This window comes from Pelophylax lessonae (assembly GCF_965119305.1).
Source record: "Pelophylax lessonae genome assembly, chromosome: 9".
Taxonomy (NCBI): domain Eukaryota; kingdom Metazoa; phylum Chordata; class Amphibia; order Anura; family Ranidae; genus Pelophylax; species Pelophylax lessonae.
The window spans coordinates 50880904-50907137 of NC_138776.1; the positions used below are offsets into that span (position 1 = coordinate 50880904).

A 26234-nucleotide genomic window follows, 5' to 3' on the forward strand; every position below is an offset into this window, starting at 1 on the left:
TCAAGGATGATCAGAAGAAATGGAAAGCACCTGAGTTAAATATATGAGTGTCACAGCAAAGGGTCTGAATACTTAGGACCATGTGATATTTCAGTTTTTCTTTAATAAATCTGCAACAATGTCAACAATTCTATGTTTTTCTGTCAGTATGGGGTGCTATGTGTACATTCATGAGGAAGAAAAATGATTTTAGCAAATGGCTGCAATATAACAAAGAGTGAAAAATTTAAGGGGGTCTGAATACTTTTTGTACCCACTGTATGGGACCTTGATTTCCAAATGAAATGCAACATTTTCCACAGTCAGTGATGATCTGGGGAGCCATGTCATCTGCTGGTGTTGGTCCACTGTGTTTTATAAATTTTGGGTTTTCATTAGCTGTATGTCATAATCATCAAAAAGAAATAAATGCTTAAAATATATCACTCTGTGTGTAACACATCTATATAAAATGTATGAGTTTCACTTTTTGAATTTAATTACTGAAATAAATTAACTTTTTGATGATATTCAAATTTTTTGACATGCACCTGTATATACAGTGCCTTGCGAAAGTATTCGGCCCCCTTTTTTATTTGTTAAAAAAGTTTGAAATATCCAATAAATTTCGTTCCACTTCATGATTGTGTCCCACTTGTTGTTGATTCTTCAAAAAAAAAATTACAGTTTTATATCTTTATGTTTGAAGCCTGAAATGTGGCAAAAGGTCGCAAAGTTCAAGGGGGCCAAATACTTTTGCAAGGCACTGTATTGCTTTGCTAGGACAAACAAGGCTTTCCTTTTATGATATTGTCCTGCAAAATGATTTTATTTTTTATGCAATACATAGATGAAAACATAACAAAACACCCCCCAGTCCTTTGATACCTCTCTTGGACACTCCACAGTTCTCTCACAACGAGACGAATGACTCTCAGTTCCAAACTGTTATCACACGTGGTCTCTTTCGGGCAACTCACAAAGCAAACCAATGTCCAAGGTAGCACTCCAGGCCTTATATGGTTCAGAGCTGGACTTCCTTAGATGTAAACATTTAAGCTCCCGGATACGAGCGATATTTTGCTTTCACCAAACATTGTGCTCACTCACTTCTTTGGAACAACTTTTCCAGGACAACACCCCCTTGCGACACACCCTGTCTCTGTCCTAGTCTATGTAGATCTTGGACATGCCACCACTCGATCATTCCTTTTTTTGCGGAAACCTATGTAGATGTTTTTCCCAACCCCAAATATGATAGGATACATCTTTTTATCTATAAACATTCTTTGCTGGAGATGCAATCAAGAGTGAGGCACATTACTCCATATACTCTGGTCTTGCCCAGCTCTACAGGAATTTTGGACTGCAGTTAGGGCCGGATTTCCCAATAAGGAAATAACCCTTTAGCTATGTGGGGGGGGGGGTTCACACCCAATTCAGTGGCTGCAGGCCCCTGCCTGTCAGGTGGAGGCATTCAGGAGGCTGCACTGGCGCTCAATTGCTTCCATACACCCCGGTACCAGTGCCCCCCCCCCCCCCGCATGCACGTGTCCCCGCCATGTATTCCAGGCCCTGCTTGCCCATCTGCAGGCCCAGGACCCACATGGTGGGTTCCAGCAGGTGGAGGGAGAAGAGTAGACATACTTCCGCTCTCCTCCCCTTCTTGCTGTGACCCAGAAAGTGAAGTGAATGACGTCACTTCTGGGTCACTCTGTCACTTTCCCCGGCTAGCCAGGAAGGGATGTTTTGCAATGCGACCTATAGGGGGCTTTAGAAGTGTCGCCTATAAAAGTTATAGGGTATTGAAATATCTTGCCATTTCACAGGCCCGCACAAATTTAAGGTTTGAAACGTTGGGTATCCATTTACTTGGTGCAACCTCATCTTTTATATTTTAACAAAAATTTGGGACGTTAATTGTGTTTTGTCTGCCCTAAAATTAATTCTAGTCTTTTTTTTTTTGCGGGGTTGCGGGGGGGCGCTTTAGAATTCTTTGCCTATAGGATCCTGAGATGTAAATCCAACACTGACTGCAATGCTTACAATAATATACAAGGTGCCGGATGTGTCGCTTGCAGGAGATCCAGTGGCATACACTTCACTTCCTGGATCACAGCAAGAAGGGGAGGAGAGCGGAATTATGTCCACTGTTCTCCCTCTCCTCCACCTGCTGGCACCCACCATGTGGGTCCTGGGCCCTCAGATGGGCAGGCAGGGCCTGGAATACATGGCCGGGATGCGCAAATGAGGGGGGGGGGATACTGGTACCGGGGTGTATGGAAGCAATCTACTCCACTCTACACGATGTCTGTCAAACGCTACAAAAAATCTCTCCTAAAACCTCTGGTTAACGCAGCTAAGGCGTTTATACCTGCCAAGTGAAGAAGTCTTCTCCACCTACTACGGCACTCAGGTTGGATCGTGTAGCTGGCATACAGTTGATAGAGCAGCTGATGACCGATGTCAGAGAACAAACCGGAAAAACATTTTTAACCACTTCAGCTCTGGAAGATTTACCCCCCCCCCCTTCATGAGCAGGCCATGACCTACGTTAATTAAACTGACAATTGCACGGCCTTGTGACTCTGTACCCAAATAAAATTTATGTAATTTTTTCCCCCACCAATAGAGCTTTCTTTTGGTGGTGTTTAATCACCTCTGCGTTTTTTATTTTTTGCTATATAAACAAAAAAGCCCCGACAATTTTGAAAAAAAAAGCACAATATCTTTTTAATTTCTGCTATAAAAAACATCCAATAAAAAAAATTTAAAAAATTTAATTTCTTCATCAATTTAGGCCAATATGTATTGTGCTACAAATTTTTGGCATAAAAAATCCCAAAAAGTGTATACTGATTGGTTGATTGGTTTGCGCAACAGTTATAGCATCTACAAACTATGGAATATATTTAGGGGGTTTTTATTTATTAATTTTTTTTTCTTACTAGTAATGGTGGCGATCAGCGACATATAGCGGGACTGCGATATTGTGGTCGAGAAATCGGACACAAAGTGACACTTTAAGGGATTCCCATAAGTTGCAGGGGTTTCTTTTCACTTCCTGTTTTGGATGTAGCGGGGAAATATCTAAGGCTTCCTTTGTGAGCTTTGCCCTCACTTCTTGTCCTGGTGACAATGGTGCCACCAGGTGGGGAAAACCTGCAACAGCAGCGAAAACAGAAATAAAATGGCTTTTCTTTAGTAGAGTAGGGAAAGGCTATAAATAACCCGTCATATTTTTAGTTTTCTCTGTGTCCCAGCTTCAGGTTTTTCCTTACTTCTTGTCTAATAAAACAGTTGTCAATTTATTTTCTTGATCTTGATTCTTAAATGGAGTATTACTACCACTGCTAAATGTGACAACTTCCTGCTCAGGGTTCCCACTTGTTAAGTCGGCCATACATGGATCGAAATTCGCCTGGTTCAGCCGACCCGCTGGTGGAATGAAAAAAAAAAAAAAAAGACTCATCTATGGACAACTTTAAGCCCCTTTCACACAGGATTTCCGATCAGGTCCGCCTGTCAGCTGCTCCATGCATCCCTATGGAGCAGCGGATGTCAGTGGTGACATTCTCCGCTGACACCCGCTGCTCTCTGATCCGGTCCTGTCTGTGAAATCCAGATGGATGGAAACCCTCTTTTTCCTCTGTCTGGAGGATCGGATCGGATAGGATCGGATGAAAACCATGAGGCGGTCCGGTATCATCAGATATATCATAGAGGAGAGCGGGGATATGACAGCTCTGTCTCTGCAAAGTAAGCGGAGACGGAGCTGTTATCCGTCTGCTTAGTGGGGATCGGTGGATCGATCCCCACTGAGCAAAATGGAGTCCACCGGGAGGAAAGCCCGTGTGAAAGGACCCTTAGGAAGTCAGCACCTACTGACATCCTAACAACCAATGGCTCATCTTTGCCGGGAATATTCAGCTGTCAGCCAGGGATTCCCAACTTGGGCTCTATCCACCCATGAGCGTATCGATTTACTGGTGTTTTCTGGTGCGTTTTTTTGCAACTTTTTACAAGCTTTTTTAAAGCGTAACTCCACTTTTGTTGAGAAAAAAAAACATTCCCCTCTGGGTGATCTCTGTACATTGCAAGGATTATAACAACCTTTGCTGCAGATTCCTACCTTTTGTTATTCTGAATAAATCATTGTTTGTTTCTCTGTGCTGAGTGTGTCAAAAGGGAATGGTTTCATAATTATCTATCAGCTGTGTAGCTGCAGAGCACTAATGAGGAAATCACACAAGCAATGAAATGATGTTTCTGGGGTGTGGTCAGTATACATTCTGTGTACAGAACACCTCCAGGCGGCCATATTGCATTGCATTTTCAGAAAATTACAACAGTTGCAGATTGAAAAGGAAAGGTAATTTTTAATACCATTCAATTACAATATGATTTGTGTCACAATTGTATACGCTATATTGTTTTTTATTTATTTGTTTGCTATTTTTTTCCCCACAAAAGTGGAGTTACCCTTAAAAGCGTTTTAAAAGTGTATTACAAGTGTTTTAAAGCTTCAGCCAATAGAAAGCACTAGGGGGAGGAGAGGGAGAGGATAGTAGGGGTGGAGAGCTGCTATTTAGGTGTTTTACAAGCATTTTTCTGCTCAAGTCAGACATTTCTATTGAAGTCAATGGAGCCAAAAACGCTTGTAATCTTCCAAAAAGAAGCTCCCATTGAAATTAATGGGATGTTGCTCGTTGGGCATTTTGGAGCTCCAGAGCTGAAAAGCGCTCAAGTGTGAACAGGGCCTTACAAGTAAATGTAAACAAACAGCCTCTTAGGGGTCTTTCACACGGGCGGTGCGCCCGACGGAGTCCGTTCTGCTCAGCGGGGGATCGATCCGCCGATCCCCACTGAGCAGGCGGATGACAGCTCCGTCTACACTCTGTGTGTAGAGACGGAGCTGTCGGATCCCCACTCTCCTCTATGGGGAGATCGCCCGTCCGTTCTCATCCGATCCAATCCTCCAGATGGATGGAAAATAGGGTTTCCATCCATTGGGATTTCACGGACAGGATCGGAATCAGATAGCAGCGGGTGTCAGTGGAGATGTCTCCGATGACATCCGCTGCCCCATAGAGGTACATGGAGCATCCGATCAGATCCGCCTGAAGAACTGACAGGCGGATTGGATCGGATCGCCCGTGTGAAAGGGGCCTTACCTTGCAACTTTCAACAAAGTTACAATGTTGCAGTCTGATCACTGGGGAGAGGAGACTGAGGAAATGCTTCCTCCTGCCTGCTGCAGACTGAATACATCATCTCAGCCTAGGCAAAGTCACTGGTCTGGAGCTCAAGGGCAGCTTTTGTAATTGTAAATAATGGAGCTTTATACTGCGACATGTCAAGAATTTTTACATAAACCACTTAAAATATTACAAGATTCTGCCACATTTTTTCTCAGCAAAGGCAGAGTATGGAATCTATGACAATATCATCATGTCGTGTCAAATCTTTAAAGCGGATCTTAACTGCATCTGAGAACCACAAACCAAAAACACTATTTCATTAATTTTCAATATTCATAGCAAACTCCCCTATCCATCCATCCATGTCTCTATGCTTTATCCTATGGAGAAACAATAAAAAACAACTCCCTGGCACTCTGGCCGTGACCATCTTGAGTAAGGGCAAATGATTCATGTAACATTTACTTCCTGGAATCCATCTGCCCTTAGCTATAGCTTGCATGCAGGAGAAAAGGTTTAGCTGAGAAAACCCTTCCCCCCTCCGCCCCTTCTAAAGGCTCCTGGGTTGCTTAAAAAGTAACCCAGTTTTTGACCATCCTGAAGACTCCTGGCATGTATGACATCATTTGGCTAGGCAAGAAACCAGGAAATAACTAAAGAAATGTAAAAAAAAGTCTAAAACAAGTAAATATAATATACTTCCCTATCTATTTACTAATACTAGCAGCATGAAGATTAAAAATAATCAATATGATTGGGAGAGTGAAGTTCCACTTTAAGAGCAGATATGTGCTGGGACTTACATCTTTCAATGGCTCCAGCTTCTTGGTGGTCTGGTAAGATGGGGTGAGAGTAGCCGGGTAATAATACTCGCCGTCAGTGATGTCATTCTTGTCTGACTTATAGGACAACTGCAAGACACACAGGTTACAGTCACTCATACAGCTTTCAATAGAAATGAACAGATACATGCGTCACTTGTCAATACAGGAGTGCCATTTGTTGCATTATGATATATTGCGCACACAAGCTCAAAGCTGCAAATGCAGGCATCCTTTCAGGTCCCGAAGGAAAGTGATTATAGAATTACCACAATTAAAGGGTTGGCGGGTTGTGCTGACGGGGTATTGAAGTGCCTTATTCTGCTCCAGCAGACACTTCCTAAATGCCAATTATCATAATTATATCTTATATTTTCAGATGATAAGTTTTCACATCCTGACAACCAACATATTATTGAACAGAATGAAATTAGGATTTGATCAACACCAACTACGATGTGAATCCTACGTACGCTTCTTATAACATAGGCATGTTTGTTGTCTAATGGTCTGGCATCTTCCTATATATTAGTGTGACCAATTTTTATGAAGGTTACAGTAATAATTAGAGAGAATGTATAATATGTAACTCTTGATCAGGGCCGTCTTTAACACAGGGCAAAAGAGGCAGCTGCCCTGTGCCCAGTCACTGTTGTGGGGCCCAAGGAAGCTTTCCCTTGAGATCGCACTGCCTGCAAAAAGTTGATAAGTGGATTCGGGAGGGCCCATGAAAAGGTTTGCCCAGGGTCCGATCAATATTAAAGACAGCCCTGCTCTTGATAGTACATCTATATCAGAATAGATCACTATGACCCCCAACTAAACAGGTGCCGCACAAGGCTCCACCAGGTTCTCTTTTGTAGAAAACACTTGGGGTGCAGACAAGGATAGAGCTCATCCCAGCTCTAGACATCTAATGGAAAATGGAAAAGTCCTGGAAGTCTCAAATCTCTAGAAAACTCGTAAGAAGGTGTATGACAGTGTTAATTTTGGCAGCAAATTTCAATTTAGTTTTAGTCTTAGTCTTAGGACTAAAATGGAATTTTAGTTTTAGTCCCATTTTAGTCTTCTGCAAGTGTATTAGTTTTAGTCGTATTTAGTCGACTAAAACTCCAGTATATTTTAGTCGACTAAATGCCCTACATTTTAGTCGACTAAAACTCATTTTAGTCATCTATAATCAAATGGGTGTAGTTCAATTGTAATTTGTAATGCATTATTTAAGCATTTCTCTACAATTTCCAAACTCATTATATACTACTGCTGGTCCTGGAGTGAAAAATCTAATATGTTATTTATGGTACTAAGCTTTGAGCATGCACCAGTGTTAATTTTGGCACCAAATTTCCATTTAGTACTAGTTAATAGTCTTTTGACTAAAATGCCATTTTAGTTTTAGTCATATTTTAGTCTTAAGACTAAAATGCCATTTTAGTTTTAGTCGTATTTTAGTCATCTGAATTATGTTAGTCGACGAAAACGTTTTAGGCGGTTTTAGTCGACGAAATTAACACTGGTGTATGAGAGCCTCAGCCTGGGCTCCTACCAGGCCACACCCCCAATGTATTTCACTCCGCCCATGAAGTGAAATGTGTTGGAGACGTGGCCTGGTTGGAGCCCAAGGCAGAGGCTCTCATACACCTTCTTACAGGGATTTGCAGAGATGTGCGACTTCCAGGACCTTTCCCTTTTCCATTAGTATAGATCACTACCCACAGTCTGACAGATGTGCATTCTTCCAGCTATTCTCCAGAATACTTACAACAGGGCATTTACGACAAGACTCCATTAGCAGATGTTTGAAGACTCTGGGTATTTGGGGTTTTAAAATAACGCTTTGCTTCTAGCTTGAAATTGTTTTAGAAAGATTGTATGATACTGCTGCATTCCTGCATAGCTGGCCTGCTTTTTTTTGTAATAGGTGCTTTTTAAAATGTGTCACCTTACCTGCCTGCTTAGCACAGACATGGGATTTAAATCTGACCGATTTGGCACTGACTTGTGCATTTTGGGGGAAATGAGGGTGACAGTGGGGTTGATTTACTAAAACTGGAGCATGCAAAATCTGGTGCAGCAGTGCATGGTAGCCAATCAGTTTCTAACTTCAGCTGGTTCAACTAGGCTTTGACCAAAAACCTGGAAGCTGATTGGTTTCTATGCAGTTCTGCACCAGATTTTGCACTCTTTTTAATAAACCAACCCCACTGTGTCCAATATCACTCTCCCATTTTTCCACTGAGTTTGGGGGTTATCAGACCTCATTATCATCACAGTATCTAAAGTCTATATAATGATATGGCAAATTAAAGTGGTTCTAAATGCTTCTGTATGCAGCTCGCCCTCCCAGCCCCCCCCCCCCCCCCCCCGCCACCTTATACTTACCTGAGCCCAACCTCAATCTATCCTTGTGCCTAAGAGCAGTGGCTCTCTCTGCTCTCTGGAGATTGAGGCAGCAGTGGAAGCCATTGGCTCTTGCTGCTGTCAATCACAGCCAGTACGGAGAGAGTGGGGACGGGGCCCCCCTGTGTTGTGTGTGTCAATGGACACACACAGTGAGGCTCAGGAACTAGCCTGCATGAGTGCCCCCTTAGTAGGAAGCCTGCTATGGGGGCACTGGGGGGGGGAGGAGGGGGCCAGGAGCATCAACAGAGGATCCACAAAACCATTGCACAGAGAAGGTAAGTATGACATATTTATTATTTTAAAAAATGTTTTCACTAAGAATAACTTCAACTATTTATCTTGAAACATACAAAGGATAGGGGAACATTGTATTTGCATGTAGAAAAACCATTGTTACATTCTGTATAGAATGGGATTCCTTAGAGTTAGGAGCAGTTATGTTTCAGAATGCCCTATGGCAGTGATGGCGAACTTTGGCTCTCCAGATGTTTTGGAACTACATTTTCCATGAGGCTCAACTACACTGCAGAGTGCATGAGCATCATGGGAAATGTGGTTCCAAAACATCTGGGGTGCCAAGGTTCGCCATCACTGCCCTATGGCATGCAGTGGAAAAATCACTAATGGAAATTATTGCTCATTTATGGGCATAACAATTAGGGATGATCGAACTTTTGAAAAGTTCGGTTCGACCAGAACACCCGAACTTTCCGAAAGTTCGGGTCCGGATTCCAGAACCCCATTGAAATCAATGGGACCCGAACTTCATTAATCAAAAAACACAATTTTGAAGCCCTAAAACCCAATAAATGCCCCTAAAAAGTTCCTAGGGTTCTGGGTCATGCCCCAGGGACTATTAATCACACAAAAAAAAGTTCTTAAAAATTTTCGTTTTTGATATAGAGCCAATTATTGAATAAATTATTGAAAAAAAAAAAAGAGATTTCTTTGGATTTAGTGTCTGGGGGGGTCTAAAAAGTGTACCTGTGAAGTTTCAGCTCTGTAGCATGTCCAGAACCAGAAAAAAAAGATAGTTTGTGTTAGAATTGCAGTAGAGCAGGCATAGGGCTCCGGAATTTTCACACCTGGCTGTTTTTGTTGCAGGCGTTTATTGGGCTTTTTTGTGGACGTCTTTGGAAACAGGCATAACATCTGAACTTCTGTATAGGGGTATATATAAACACACACATATATGTATATATACACATACACACATATAGGCAGGGCCGGACTGGGAATAAGCTTCAGCCCTGGAAAAAATGTCATACCAGCCCCATAGCATTATTATACCGGCCCAACAGCATAGCGCCATTATTTCCTTGTTCATAAAAGGGAAAACCATGCATTTTAAAGCAAATTTGAAGAGTGTATTATATATAGATAAGATAGATATGAAAGCATATAGGGCTTTATATATAAAAGAGCAAATTCTAGTTAAAAGTGTTAAAAGTGCGGACATGATAAAGGAGATGTCATAGGCTGTGCGGACATGGTACAGGACATGTCAGGGGCTGTGTGGACATGGTACAGGACATGTCAGGGGCTGTGTGGACATGGTACAGGACATGTCAGGGGCTGTGTGGACATGGTACAGGACATGTCAGGGGCTGTGCGGACATGGTACAGGACATGTCAGGGGCTGTGCGGACATGGTACAGGACATGTCAGGGGCTGTGCGGACATGGTATAGGAGATGTCAGGGGCTGTGGAGACATGGTATAGGAGATGTCAGAGGCTGTGCGGACATGGTACAGGAGATGTCAGGGGCTGTGGAGATATGGTACAGGAGATGTCAGGGGCTGTGGAGATATGGTACAGGAGATGTCAGGGGCTGTGGAGACATGGTACAGGAGATGTCAGAGGTTGCAGACATGATGAGGGGGGTGGGATGAGTGGCAGCAGGGGTGGTGGTGAGGGGGGTGGAATCAGTGGAAGCGGTGGTGCTGGTGAGGGGGATGGGATAAGTGGCAGCAGGGGTGGTGGGATCGGTGGGAGCGGTGGTGGTGAGGGGGGTGGGATCAGTGGCATCAGGGGTGGTGGTGAGGGGGTTGGGATCGGTGGCAGCAGGGGTAGTGATGAGGGGGGTGGGATCAGTGGCAGCGGTGGTGGTGATGAAGGGGTGGTGATGAGGGGGGTGGGATCGGTGGCAGTGGTGGTGAGGGGGGTGGGAATCGGCAGTGGTGGTGGTGGTGAGGGGGGTGGGAATAGGTGGCAGTGGTGGTGAGGGGGTGGGAATAGGTGGCAGTGGTGGTGAGGGGGGTGGGAATCGGTGGCAGTGGTGGTGAGGGGGGTGGGAATCGGTGGCAGTGGTGGTGAGGGGGTGGGAATAGGTGGCAGTGGTGGTGAGGGGGGTGGGAATTGGTGGCAGTGGTGGTGAGGGGGTGGGAATAGGTGGCAGTGGTGGTGAGGGGGGTGGGAATAGGTGGCAGTGGTGGTGAGGGGGGTGGGAATCGGTGGCAGTGGTGGTGAGGGGGGTGGGAATAGGTGGCAGTGGTGATGAGGGGGGTGGGAATCGGTGGCAGTGGTGGTGGTGGTGAGGGGGGTGGGAATCGGTGGCAGTGGTGGTGAGGGGGGTGGGAATCGGTGGCAGTGGTGGTGAGGGGGGTGGGAATCGGTGGCAGTGGTGGTGAGGGGGGTGGGAATAGGTGGCAGTGGTGATGAGGGGGGTGGGAATCGGTGGCAGTGGTGGTGAGGGGGGTGGGAATAGGTGGCAGTGGTGATGAGGGGGGTGGGAATCGGTGGCAGTGGTGGTGGTGATGAGGGGGGTGGGAATCGGTGGCAGTGGTGGTGAGGGGGGTGGGAATCCTTGGCAGTGGTGGTGAGGGGGGTGGGAATCGGTGGCAGTGGTGGTGAGGGGGGTGGGAATCGGTGGCAGTGGTGGTGAGGGGGGTGGGAATAGGTGGCAGTGGTGATGAGGGGGGTGGGAATCGGTGGCAGTGGTGGTGGTGGTGAGGGGGGTGGGAATCGGTGGCAGTGGTGGTGAGGGGGGTGGGAATCCTTGGCAGTGGTGGTGAGGGGGGTGGGAATCCTTGGCAGTGGTGGTGAGGGGGGTGGGAATCGGTGGCAGTGGTGGTGGTGAGGGTAGATTGGTGGCAGTGGTGATGGGGGGTGCCATCCTCCCCACCGCCACTGCTTCCCCCCCATCCTATTAGGGAGAAGATCTGTGGTGGTCTGGTGGAGGTCGGAGAATGGGATCAATAATTGCACTGCAGTCTGCTGATTATTTAGTACTAACTTGGTCAGACGGTCGGACTCGATTCCCCGGGTGCTGGGCTGCTGGGCTGGCGTCCGTGTAGTGGGTCCCTCGGCGCCGTCACCGTGACCGCCCGTCTTGCTGACAGACTCAGTCACATGATCCACCGCCGGCCGGCGCCGCGCAGCCGCTCTGACGTCATGCCGCTCATAGCGGCTGACATAGTACGGACTTCACCAGGGAAGCAGCAGCTATCACAGCGCGGCCGCGGGCGGTCCCAATAGCGGCCGCGTCTTAAAGCGGCCACAATAGCGGCCGCGTCTTAAAGCGGCCACAATAGCGGCCGCGTCTTAAAGCGGCCACAATAGCGGCTGCGTCTTAAAGCGGCCACAATTTTAAAGCGGCCCCAGGGCCGGCGGCCCACCGGGAAATATCCCGGTATCCCGGTAGGCCAGTCCGGCCCTGCATATAGGTGTGAAAGTAGCAGAACCCTATGCCTGCGCTAATGAAATTATTTGCAGGCATAGGGCTCCGCTACTTTCACACCTATATGTGTGTATGTGTATATATACATATTTGTGTGTGTGTATATATACCCCTATACAGAAGTTCAGATGTTATGCCTGTCTCCAAAGACGCCCAAAAAATGCCCAAAAAATGCCCAAAAAAACGCCTGCAACAAAAACGCCCAGGTTATCCTAATGTCTTCCCAGCACTGTTATATCAGCTCATTGTCAGATTTCTGTGTGTTTATCAAGCTGTTGGCTTAACATATAATAATCTGTTTGACTTGTGGTTGGAGGTTGATGTACTCACATTGCTGGCAAGATTCCCGGCCTTCATGGCATGTATCATGCGCCGGTCCATCCCTGTGCCATCATAGTGACCCTTCTGAGTCTGGTACTTTTCCTTATACTTCAGCTACAAAGTAGAGAAAGAAACATAAATAAAATATAAAAAAAACTCCCAAGATTCATATTTAAACAGTAATTAAAGTGTTTGTAAAATCTTACATATACCCAGTAAAGTGGCTGGCCTCAGGTGATACGCAGAGATGAAACAAATCCTCCTACATACGTTGTACCTTTTTATCTGCAGTATTCTCTTCTTTATATGCGTTCAAAGTACACAAAATAAAAGAGCTCATCTGAGAGGTCAGGAAAAAGGGGGGGGGGGAGGGGGACTCTGCAGATCTCAGTAAGGAAAGCTCTGTATGGCCAAGACCATACAATGGTTTAACAGGAAAGGTTCCACTCAATACAGGCCTCGTCATTGTTGACCAAAGAAGTTGAGTGCACGTGCTCAGTGTCATATCCAGAGGTTGTCTTTGGGAAATAGACGTATGAGTGCTGCCAGCATTGCTGCAAAGGTTGAAATGGTGGGCGGTCAGCCTGTCAGTGCTCAGACCATACGCCGCACACTGCAACAAATTGGTCTGCATGGCTGTCAGCCCAGAAGGAAGCCTCTTCTAAAGATGATGCACAAGAAAGCCCGCAAACAGTTTGCTGAAGACAAGCAGACTAAGGACATGGATTACTGGAACCATGCCCTGTGGTCTGATGAGACCAAGATAAACCTATTTGGTTCAGATGGTGTCAGGCATGTGTGGCGGCAACCAAGTGAGGAGTACAAAGACAAGTGTGTCTTGCCTACAGTGAAGCATGGTGGAGGGAGTGTAATGGTCTGTGGCTGCATGAGTGCAGCCATCACTGGGGAGCTACAGTTCATTGAGTGAACCATGAATGCCAACATGTACTGTGACATACTGAAGCAGAGCATGATCCCCTCCCTTTGGAGACTGGGCCGCAGAGCAGTATTCCAACAAGATAACCCCAAACTCACCTCCAAGACGACCACTGCCTTGCTAAAGAAGCTGAAGGTGAAGGCAATGGACTGGCCAAGCATGTCTCCTAACCTTAATCCTATTGAGCATCTGTGGGGCATCCTCAAACGGAAGGTGGAGGAGCGCAAGGTCTCTTACATTCACCAGCTCAGCGATGTCATCATGGAGGAGTGGAAGAGGACTCCAGTGACAACCTGTGAAGCCCTGGTGAACTCCATGCCCAAGTGGGTTAAGGCAGTGCTGGAAAATAATGGTGGCCACACAAAATATTGACACTTTGGGCCCAATTTGGACATTTTGTACTCACTTTTGTTACCAGTGGGTTAGACATTAATGGCTGTGTGTTGAGTTTTTTTTTGAGGGGGACAGCAAATTTACACTGTTATACAAGCTGTACACTCACTACTTTACATTGTAGCAAAGTGTCATTTCTTCAGTGTTGTCACATGAAAAGATAGAATAAAATATTTACAAAAATGTGAGGGGTGTACTCACTTCTGTATATATATACAGTATATATATATATATATATATATATATATATATATATATATATATATATATATATATATATATATAGTGTGTATAGACCAGGGGACCAATGAGATGGTGGGAGCCCCTCATAATGGGCACAGCAGGCAGCAGGTACTTAGACCCAGGAACTCAACCTGGAGAGTATTCAAGAGAGAGAAAACTGTCTGGGGGTTTAAATCTCATCTAAAAAATGATCAGAAACAATGTTTTGGGGAGGAGTGCCCCTTCAATAAACTGGAGTTCTACTTATACACCACAACAAAGTGTAAAATAACTCATGAAATGTTATTCACTATAATTGAGCGTAAACTCCCACATCCTCCCAGAAGAGGGAAAATCTGCAAACAGGAGCAAAAATAAAATTTCCTCTCCGGCAGGAGAAATTCCCTCTGCTTTGCGGGAGCGAGGAGACGGTACAGTAATTAACAAGAATTAATGGAATAACTCCCCATAGAAAACTTACCAGGGAGGAATTAACCTTAATTAAGGAGTGGTAACAGCGGATTAAACAAGTGTTTGTGGGGAAGAGGCAAAAGCCATTGTTTTTTATTGTAACAGCATGTTCTATATCAGGGGGAGCACGGTGAGTAGAAGCCTCAAGAGCCAGAGCTTATCAGCTATTGACATTGCTTATTCCCTGGTGGAGATTTGTGAGGTTACACAGATCGGGACAGCTGGGGGCGCAATGCTTACATCACTGGTGTACTTGGAGATCTTGTTAACATTCTGGAACTGGGGGGTCTCACAGTAGTTTATACTATGTCCTTTACTCTGCTCCAGGTCCTTCTTGTATCCCACCTGAAAATACAGAAAAGATTTTATTCTAAGCGACCGTGGACGTTAGAGTGTAAGCTCCTCTGGCACAGGAACTAATGTGACTGGCTCAGTATTCTCTGTAAAGCGCTGTGGAATATGTCAGAGGCAGTTTCGGCTGGTGCTCCATGGGCCGGGGGGGGGGGGGGGGAAGACAGACCGCACCATACCCCCCCCCCCGACCGCACCAGGCCGCACACCATACCCCCCCCCCCCCCCGGACCACAGCGAGAAAGGAGACAGGACAGACAAGACAGGGCAGACAGGGCAGACAGGACAGGCAGGACCCCCCTGCTCACTCACCGTGCCTGGATGCAGCAGCAGGCAGCGGCGGCGGCTTTGGCTTCTTTCCCCTTCTTCTGCGTCTCCTCCCTCCTCCTCCATGCCCAATTGCATGGCTTCTCCTTTCGATCAATCGAGAAACGGGTCTCAAGACCTGCTTCCTGATTGGCCAGGAGGAGGATCCGTGTGACAATAGTGAATTTTCATTTGCTATTGTCACACAACTAGGAGGGCACTGCGCCCCGATCCCACCCTTTTTTTTTAGCCTGTAAGAGCCTCTGGCTCTAATTACATGATAAAAAAAAGACCCATTGAACTCCATGCGTCCGGCGCCCCACATGTAGATTAGGGGGCCGGACGCATGGATAGGGTGGGTGGCGCCAATGCACCAGCCGCCACTGGTCAGAGCTATATAAATGTATAATAATAATAATAGTGTGTGACTGAGAAGGAGACATTAGAGCAGTGCCATCATCCAGCGCAAGGATGCCAAACTGCGCCCCTTAGGGTTAGGGTCAAAGCGCCCCCCCCCCATCCCTGTAATAAACCATTGTGCCCAGAGCAACAGCTCCTCTTGCCCACCCCTTGTCCCAGCCCTGCATTAGAGTGTAAGCTTCTCTAGTGTAGAGACTTATGTTAGGGCTCTTTTACATGGTCCGCCTCCGTAGGCGGATCCGTGCTGCTCAGCGGGGATCGATCCGCCGATCCCCGCTGAGCCGGCGGATGACAGCTCCGTCTCCGCTTGCAGTGCGGAGAGGGAGGTGTCACAGCCCCCGCTGCTCTCTATGGGGGATCGGATGAGAGCGGACCGCCTGTCCGTTCTCATCCGATCCGATCCCTGAACGGATGGAAAAATAGGGTTTCCATCCGTCCAGATTTCACGGACAGCATCGGATACGGATGGCATCCACTGACATCCGCTGCCCCATAGAGCTGCATGGAGGATCCGATCAGATCCACCTAAAAAACTGACAGGCGGATCTGATCGGATCACCCGTGTGAAAGAGCCCTAAGTGCCGGTTCACACTAGTGCGGCTGCGGCGATCGCATGTAATATTGGAGCGCACTGCTCCTTCATTACATGCGATCGGCTGTGCGGTGCGAATTCAGCCATACAATTTGTATGGCTAAATTCGCACCGCACCTGCAGCAAAGTCGCACATGACCCTTTTTTTTAGCCGCATCAGGATCGGATCGCACAGTGGTTCACACTTGTGTGATCCATCCTGTGCGAACTGTAAAGATCGCACTGCGATATGCGATCAAACTGGGGGTGTCGTTAACATTTCATTGACACACCCAGCATATCGCATATGACAGTGTGAACTGCCAAGGGTGTGTTTGCGATGCGGGAACAGGCTGGGAATTCGCAGCCTTCCCGCATCGCATAAGTGTGACCCGGCACTAAGTGTTCTCTGTAAAACACTGCAGAATATGTTAGAGCTATATAAATATATAATAATAATAATAATAGTGTGTGACTGTAGTGGGGACATTAGACTGTAATCCTCTAGCACAGAGACTAATGCAATTGGCTCAGTATTTTCTGTACAGCACTATGGAGTATGTCAGAGCTAAATTATTGTATAATAATAATAACAGCGTGTGACATGTGGTGGGGATATTAGAATGTAAGCTCTTCTGGTACAGAAGCTGATGTGACTCCCTCTGTGATTTCTGTACAGCGCTGTGGAATATATCAGAGCTATATAAATACAGCATAGAATGATAACAGTGCATGACTGTGGAGGAACAATAGAGCATAAGCTCCTCTGGTGCTGTGACTAATGTGATTGGTTCAAAGTTCTCTGTACAGCACTGCAGAGTATGTTAGATCTATACAATTGTATCCCACTTTACCTCGCTGACCAGTTTGTTCACATTTTGCGCTTGTTTCATGGTCAGGCTGTCGTCGGTGGTCAGAGAGTGGTAGTGGGCCGCCCCTCTCATCTTGGAGAGATCCTTCTTATATTTAATCTAAGGAGGAAATCAAACCATCAGTAATTGTCTGATATGAGCAATTAGAGAACATGAAAAGGGCATCAACCACTAGTGAGGGAGGAGCAGAATTTTCTAGAACAGATAGAAACTAAACAGCAGGATGGTGGGACATGTAGTCCATCCATACAGTTTACATAAGGCCAAGTCATGCATTTGAAAACTGTTTTTGATTATCAATAACGGGTCAGGTTTTACAAGTCTTCAGACTCTGCAATAAAATGATTAGGTTATGTCACATCGGGGCTATTTGTGTGACATCTACATGAACAGCCCGTAATGCTAACACTGAACACTGAGCATTCCTCTTACCCTACCTCTAAAACTAAAACTAGCACTGAGCCTACTTCTTACCATAGTAATAACCAGTGTTCCCTTTAAGGTGCGCGCGTGCGCGGTCGCGCAGTGGAAATTACGTCCCGCGCAAGCACCTAGTTAGACGGCGCAGCCGCAGACGGAGCGGCCAGGGAGCAGAGCGTGCACCCCGAGAGCACGCCCATCGTGTGACAATAGCGAATGAAAATTCGCTATTGTCATACGGATCCTCCTCCTGGCCAATCAGGGAGCGGGTCCTCCCGCTTCCTGATTGGCCGAAAGGCCAACTTCATGCCATTGGCCGAGGAGGAGGCGCCGGGACTCGGGAGGATGGAGACGCGGGAAGCTGGAAGCCGGGGACTGAAGACAGAGTGCCGTGACCGTCCGTGAGGTAAGTGCACGGGGTCGCGGGGGGGCATTGCTGTGGCACTCTGCAGTTTATTGGGGGCATTGCTGTGGCACTCTGCATTTTATTGGGGGCATTGCTGTGGCACTCTGCATTTTATTGGGGGCATTGCTGTGGCACTCTGCATTTTATTGGGGGCATTGCTGTGGCACTCTGCATTTTATTGGGGGCATTGCTGTGGCACTCTGCATTTTATTGGGGGCATTGCTGTGGCACTCTGCATTTTATTGGGGGCATTGCTGTGGCACTCTGCATTTTATTGGGGGCATTGCTGTGGCACTCTGCATTTTATTGGGGGCATTGCTGTGGCACTCTGCATTTTATTGGGGGCATTGCTGTGGCACTCTGCATTTTATTGGGGGCATTGCTGTGGCACTCTGCATTTTATTGGGGGCAATGCTGTGGCACTCTGCATTTTATTGGGGGCAATGCTGTGGCACTCTGCATTTTATTGGGGGCAATGCTGTGGCACTCTGCATTTTATTGGGGGCAATGCTGTGGCACTCTGCAGTTTATTGGGGGCAATGCTGTGGCACTCTGCAGTTTATTGGGGGCAATGCTGTGGCACTCTGCAGTTTATTGGGGGCAATGCTGTGGCACTCTGCAGTTTATTGGGGGCAATGCTGTGGCACTCTGCAGTTTATTGGGGGCATTGCTGTGGCACTCTGCAATTTATTGGGGGCATTGCTGTGGCACTCTGCAATTTATTGGGGGCAATGCTGTGGCACTCTGCAATTTATTGGGGGCAATGCTGTGGCACTCTGCAATTTATTGGGGGCATTGCTGTGGCACTCTGCATTTTATTGGGGGCATTGCTGTGGCACTCTGCATTTTATTGGGGGCATTGCTGTGGCACTCTGCATTTTATTGGGGGCAATGCTGTGGCACTCTGCATTTTATTGGGGGCAATGCTGTGGCACTCTGCAGTTTATTGGGGGCAATGCTGTGGCACTCTGCAGTTTATTGGGGGCAATGCTGTGGCACTCTGCAGTTTATTGGGGGCAATGCTGTGGCACTCTGCAGTTTATTGGGGGCAATGCTGTGGCACTCTGCAGTTTATTGGGGGCAATGCTGTGGCACTCTGCAGTTTATTGGGGGCAATGCTGTGGCACTCTGCAGTTTATTGGGGGCAATGCTGTGGCACTCTGCAGTTTATTGGGGGCAATGCTGTGGCACTCTGCAGTTTATTGGGGGCAATGCTGTGGCACTCTGCAGTTTATTGGGGGCAATGCTGTGGCACTCTGCAGTTTATTGGGGGCATTGCTGTGGCACTCTGCAGTTTATTGGGGGCAATGCTGTGGCACTCTGCAATGTATTGGGGGCATTGCTGTGGCACTCTGCAATGTATTGGGGGCATTGCTGTGGCACTCTGCAATGTATTGGGGGCATTGCTGTGGCACTCTGCAATGTATTGGGGGCATTGCTGTGGCACTCTGCAGTTTATTGGGGGCATTGCTGTGGCACTCTGCAATGTATTGGGGGCATTGCTGTGGCACTCTGCAATGTATTGGGGGCATTGCTGTGACACTCTGCAATGTATTGGGGGCATTGCTGTGACACTCTGCAATGTATTGGGGGCATTGCTGTGACACTCTGCAATTTATTGGGGGCATTGCTGTGGCACTCTGCAGTTTATTGGGGGCATTGCTGTGGCACTCTGCAGTTGATTGGGGCAAGCTGGTCACTCTGCATTGACGTCCCCCCCCCCCCCCCCCCATTGCTCAATCTAAAGGTTTGCGCTCAGAAATTTTTTTATTTGCTCAGCTCAGTAAAAAATTAGAGGGAACATTGGTAATAACCCTAAGCATGCTCAGTGCACCCCTTTCCTTTTCCTTACATGCTTGGATAAGGATCTGCTATCCTGGATCTGGTATGGACTTGGGCCCCATACTGTTTTCTCTTGTATTGTTTATTGTGAAGGGTCCCCCTTAAAATCCATAATAGATCTTCTTCCAGGATAACTGTCTGGGATGGACTTTTAGGGGAAACACGCTCTTTTTTTTTTTTTTTTTTAATCCTCTGCATTGTGTAAAAAGGCTGCTTGATCCTGTATGCACAGATCCTCCCCTTCTTCCACTGACTCCAAAACAGGTCCGGATAAGACAGAGCCTTTGGAGTCAGGCTGCACATGCTCAGTTTGGTTTGTATTTACAGAGAGGTTTTTTCTTTTTCTTAGGAGAGTGCATGTGAGCACAGGGCCAATCAGCACTGTCCAGACAGAGGGTCAGGTGTCCTGCAGCCTCATACGATTAGTTCAGTGAAGTATGAAAACTCCTCCTACAAGCTTCACCAGGAATAGATAGAAGTCACAAGACTGCTATAAACTGCTGATGAGAAAAGGTATTTTGCAGTTTATATTTACTAAAATAATTGCATTTTATACTGTGTACTGTGGGAGACCAGATATAGTGAATGCAGGGTCGTGGTTTTATAAACACTTTAAAAACTTTACGACTGCCTGCCTGCCGCTTATCATTGGGGAAGCCAATGCAGCGGGCAGGCGGCTCCGATTGCCGCCTGACAACCGCGATCGCTCCCCGCTGAGAGAGAAGGATGGTCGGCTGTTGTAAACATAGCCGACTGTTCTTCTCCCTGGAATGATCATAGAGCCCCTGTGATCCTTCTATATAGGATCACAAGTCTCTATGGTCATTTCACAAGCCACGCCCCTAGGTACACATTTAACCCCTTGATCACCCACACTGTTAACCCCTTCCCTTCCAGTGTCACTAGTACAGTAACAGGGCATATTTTTAGCACTGATTACTGTAGTAATGTCACTGGTCCCCCCAAAAGTGTCAAAAATGTCAGTCAGAGGTCCGATCTGTCCGCCCCAATGTCGCAGTCCCGCAAAAAATCGCAGATCGCCGCCATTACTAGTAAAAAAAAAAAAAAACAATAAAAATGACATAAACCTTTCCTGTAGTTAGTAGATGTGATAACTTTCGCGCAAACCAATCAAAATACGCTTTTTGCGATTTTTATTTTATACCAAAAATATGTAGAAAAATTGGCCTAAAAAATTTTAGATTTTTTTAATTTTTTTGGGGGAATGTTATATATCAGTGCCGGTTCACACTAGGGCAACCTGTGAGGCGACCTGGTCGCCTCACAGGTCGCCGCAGGTCGCCTCCCATAGGGAAGCTACGGACCCGTTCTAATAGGAGCGACACAAGTCGCTCCGACCTAGAAAAAGGGTCCGGAGCTTCTTTGGGGCGACCAGGAGGCGACCGCCATAGACTTCAATGTTATGAAGTCCGTGGCGGCCGCTCCGAGGTCGCGGCGCGCTGCTCGCACCGCGACCTCGGAGGTCGCGGTGCGAAGTAGCGTCGCGGTAGTGTGAATGGGGGCTAAGAATGTGAAAAATATTGTTTTTTGTTTTTTTTTTTCAGAATTGTTGCTCTTTTTTTGTTTATAGCGCAAAAAATTAAAATCGCAGAGGTGATCAAATACCACCAAAAGAAAGCTCTGTTTGTGGGAAAAAAGGACATCAATTTTATTAAGGTACAGCGTCGCAAGACCGCGCAATTGTCCGTTAAATTAACGAAGTGCCGAATCGCAAAATAGGGCCTGGTCATTAAGGGGGCAAATCCTTCCGGTCCAGAAGTGGTTAAGGCAAGAACCCAACTCTACCCCTAATGCTAACCTTATTTCACACCCCGTCCCCTAATCCTAGGTCTAACTCTAACCCTAACACTTTATCACTTTTTTCAGAAAAATGGTATGATCTTCATTCATCGTTGTCAGCATTGAGCATAGAGTTAGCAATGAGGTTAGCATTTTTGGCACCAGAACCGGTTCAGGATAACTAAAAGGAGCTTCTTTAACCCCAAGGAACCATTTAAAGCCCAATGTACCCTTAACATCACCTTCATCTATCCTTCTCTCTTAAATTAAATTAATTTTGCCAAAATTATAATTTTTCATCCAATTGTTGAATACATTTAAAATAATCACTCCTAATTTCATTCAGCCCTTTTGACGTGTTTTCCAGCTTCCCAAGACTCTTGTGGCAGCAACAACCAGGAGAAGTAATGTAAGTCGGTGGCTGTGGAATCACACTCAATATTGGGTTTTTTCCCCTAACACTCAGTAATCATTTGCACACATTTTTTGGCACCTAAAACCTGCACCAAGAGTATCATACCAAGGAAATGATCTCACACTAAAGTCTGCCATACATGGCTTGAATTTTGGCTGTTTAGCATTGCCAGAATTGGAGCCATAGGTAGCCCTGTTGGCACCACCCAACTCAACAAACTTCAAGTGAGAAATCGAAGGAGCCGGGTGGAAATTGTCAGGAGAACAGTGATCACTGTACATCAAATCAGATGCAACCACTGTTTAGGTATTCAGACAGCCGGCAGGGGAGATTCCAACATCCACGGTGTATGTTTAGACTCATGGTGGCCTTAGGTTGCATTCGATCCATTTGATTGATATGACACATACTGGGAAGTGGATTTCCATTGATAGTTAAAATATGATCTTAACTAACTATTTCCACTTTGTAATCTCATAATCAGATTAATTGTATGAATAAAGCATCTCAGAGCTGCCAATCGATGGGAAACAATCAATAATTTTCCACCCTGGCCGGCTGATTCAATTCAATCAAATAGATCAGAAGAAAGCTATGGCTTTTTGATTGTTATTTTTGATAGATTTGTTGGTTTTGATCATATGGAACATTGATTGTATAATAAAATCAAAGTATGTGTGGCCACCATTAGAGTCTCAGTGAAATTTCAGAGGATGAGGTTTCAGAGGGTGGGGTAGGGTTAGCCTTCTGATGAAAAGAAAGAATCTGAAAGAATCTGAATCTGAAAGAATACGCACATCACTGATGAACTCGTTGGCCTTTTTGGCATTAAGGTAGGCAGGGGTGATCATCGCTGGGAAACTGCCCTTCCCTCTGTACTCCTCCTGCTCCTCATCATATTCCTGCAGGGAGAAGAATCGATTGATATCAAAAGCTAGACGATCCAATTACAAGTATGACATTATATGCATGTACTGTGCACACCGCGGGGGAGAGGGGTCGCTCTATACACACAGGGTCTATCATAGGTGTGTGCAGCCTATTGCATTAGGGTGTGCACCCCAAATGTATAAAACATGGACGGTGTTAGTAGGGCAAAGGGCTTGTCAGTAGGACAGAGGTTGGTGTCAGTAGGACAGAGATTGGTGTCAGTAGGACAGTGTCAGTAGTTTGTTTTATTAATTTATTTTTTTACTATTCTTTACAATTTTCTTAAGGAGCCCCGTTGGGCGACTTTGGTGAAGTATCAGCAGGGGGAATCTGCACTGCACAGGGTGAATAGGGTTTGCCCAGACACACCCAGAACACCCCCTGCACATGCCTATGGAGTCTATATAGATATGTTTTCACACTTTCTGTGAACATTATGAGGGATTTCCACCATCCCTGCACTGAGGTATCGGTGCCCACTCTATACACCTGTTGTACCCATTATGAGGGGTTTCCGCCATCCCTGTGTACATATCAAAAAAAAAAAAACATATTACAAAATGTATCATTTTGTGCATAAACATACTGTATATACCTGTGATGTATGAACAAAAATATACCAAATGCCCACTTAAAGTAACAGTGCCAAAATTCCAATCCAATGTAGAATTTATATAAATTAATACAAATCCAGATCGGTCGTGCAAATCAACAGTCTGTGTGTGTCTTCCTAAGGACTATTAACCTATTTCTACACTGTGTGCGATTCCACTTCAATAAATGTACAACCCTGTGCTCCTAGAAACAACTCATCCCCCAAAAAATTGTCACCATTCTTATGCCTGCAGATATGTTTTTTGTTGTTTATGCATCACAGAGACATAGAGGGTTATTTACAAAAGGATACATTTAATAATATGTTGTTTCTTTCTTTTATATGCACAAAAATGATACAGAGGTGCTTTTGTTTCTTTTTATTTATTTTAATATTGGGGATTGCTAACCTACACTCTTGATTTAATTTGCTGTGGAGAGTGGATGTTCCTTTTGCACAAAGTTTTATAAATGAGAAATTATATAATTACAGTTTTCTAAAAAAAAAAAATGTTGCACAATTGCTCATATTTCTCACTATAATTTACTTCCAGAATCAGAAGATTCTACCTACAAAGGAGTCTATGATACACACTGGAAGCACCCACAGGCGCCATCTGGTGGCTCATTTAAAAGTGGCATTCAGCACATTAAACTGTACCTAAAAACAAAAATGTAACATAGTATATTGTAGTTTATCAGTCCTTAGATGTGATTGCTGTATCTAAGGAATGGATAATATCTGATATATATTTTTTGGGGGGGTTTAGATGCTGACCTAAAAAAAAAAAAAAAAAGTTGCCTTGTTATGCTGATTCTCTCCAGGCTTAGTACTTGTTGAGCCACTAAAAGTAAGAGGAAAGTCATAAATTGTGATCTTCATAGTGGTTCTGGGTCAATTGCTCAAGTATAAAAGAGGATCAGCATTATGGGCAGTTTACCAGCATTGTCAGATGTAGTGGTCCTGTGTTTTACTTGGGAAATTAAACCTGCATTATTATTATTATTATTATACAGGATTTATATAGCGCCAACAGTTTGCGCAGCGCTTTACAATGTGAGGGAAGACAATACAGTTACAATACAATTCAAAACAGGAGGCACTAGAGGGCCCTGCTCGTTAGAATTACAGTGAGTTATATAAAATTTCTATGTGGGTGCCTTCCCCTCCCCCCTGTATAATTGTTTCAATGCTCAATGCATTTTGCATGTAATGCCGAGGAATACTTTGTACACGATGATGGCGGCAAGTGGGTGGCCACATGACCGGAGAAGAGAAGTAGTTATGTGGGACTGATCATCAATACCAGTGAGGAGGAAGCCTTCCGGGTCATGGAATGAAAAAAGAATCCTCTCAATTCTACACCCTTTAGACCAAACCAGCATTAGATGCGTACTCTACAGGTATAAAGTTTAAATAGAAAGAGATAAATAGATGCAGTCCAGTGTGTTTTTATTCTGCATCAAAAATGCATGCATGGTGTTTTCCATGTATTCCAATGACCCTAGTTCACACCAGTGTAGTGTGTTCCAGTGCAGTCAACAGAAGTAGAGCATGCTGATTTTTTTCTGTATGTAATGTAGTAAAAAGCTTAGGCGTGTGCACAGGGTGTGCTAGGTGTGCCTGGGCACACCCTAATCACTCTGTGAAATGCAGATTTCCGCTGCTGAACGCCCCTACCCCTGTGGCAGCTGAAGCTACAAAGAAAGGGGCTAGGGAATTTCTGTCCTCAGTCCCTTTCCCTGCTATTTCACCAAAGCCCCTCCATGGGGGCTCCTAAAAAATTGTAAAAATAAATAAAATTAATTCAATAAAATAATAATGTAAAAAAAAATAAAAAAATAAATCAAATAAATAAACATGAAATTGTAAAAAAATTATAAAAAAATAAAATTGTAAAAAAAAAATTACAATATAAAAGTTCTGTATGGAACATAGTATGATGCATAGGCGTGTGCACAGGGGTGTGCTGGTTGTGACTGGGCACACCCTAATCACTCTGTGCAATGCAGATTTCCACTGCTGAATGCCCCTACTCCTGTGGCAAGTGAGGCTACAGAGAAAGGGACTGGGGAATCTCTGTCCTCATTCCCTTTCTCTGCTATTTCACCAAAAGCCCTTCAGTGGGGCTCCAAACAAATTGTAAACAAAAAAAAAAATTAAAAAAGATATAATATTGTAAAAAAAATAATTAGAAAAAAAAATTTCAAAAAAAAAAAAATATATACATAACAATTTCTGTATGGAACGTAGTAAAACGCATAGGCGTGTGCACAGGGCATACTGGGGGTGCCTGGACACACTTTAACAACACTGCGCGATGTAGTTTTTCACTGCTGAATGCCCCTACCCCTGTGGCAGCTGAGGCTATAGAGAAAAGGGACTGGGGAATCTCTGTCCTCAGTCCCTTCCTCTACTTTTTGACCAAAGCCCCTCAGTGGGGCTCCTAACAAATTGTAAAAAAAATAATAAAAAAATAATAGTATTGTAAAAAAAAATAATTAAAAAAAATACAATTGTAAAAAATAATAACACAATAAAATAATAAAAACATAAACCACTGACACCAATTCCATCCCTACTGACACCGTCCGCTGCTCTACTGCTCAGGTGTGTTTGAGCTATGGGGTGCACACACTAATGCTATAGGCTGCGAACACTTATGGTAAAATGTATAGAAAATGGAAATAAGAGGGGAAAAAATGCACCAGAATGCATGAAAAACTCATCAAAAATCCACCAGAACTCATCAAGAACGCATATAAAATGCACTGGAACATATTAAAAACACATGTAAACACAAATGCAGAAACACATCCGAAACTCAGAAATTGTGGTGTGAACTGGTCCTTAGAAAAGATTTACATTTACATGTTGCA

The 26234-nt window shown here is 45.1% G+C and overlaps 1 protein-coding gene across 1 annotated transcript in view; it reads right to left on the reverse strand.

Annotated features, from left to right (window-relative positions):
- Positions 1–26234, reverse strand: part of NRAP (nebulin related anchoring protein) — a 148958-nt gene that overhangs the window by 66165 nt on the left and 56559 nt on the right. Inside the window, exons 10-14 of the mRNA XM_082268043.1 lie at positions 22628–22732; positions 16930–17046; positions 14668–14772; positions 12414–12518; positions 5984–6091 (exon numbers count right to left, since the gene is read on the reverse strand). Of these exons, the coding sequence (XP_082124169.1) occupies positions 5984–6091; positions 12414–12518; positions 14668–14772; positions 16930–17046; positions 22628–22732 (540 nt within the window). The remainder of the gene's footprint in view (positions 1–5983; positions 6092–12413; positions 12519–14667; positions 14773–16929; positions 17047–22627; positions 22733–26234) is intronic.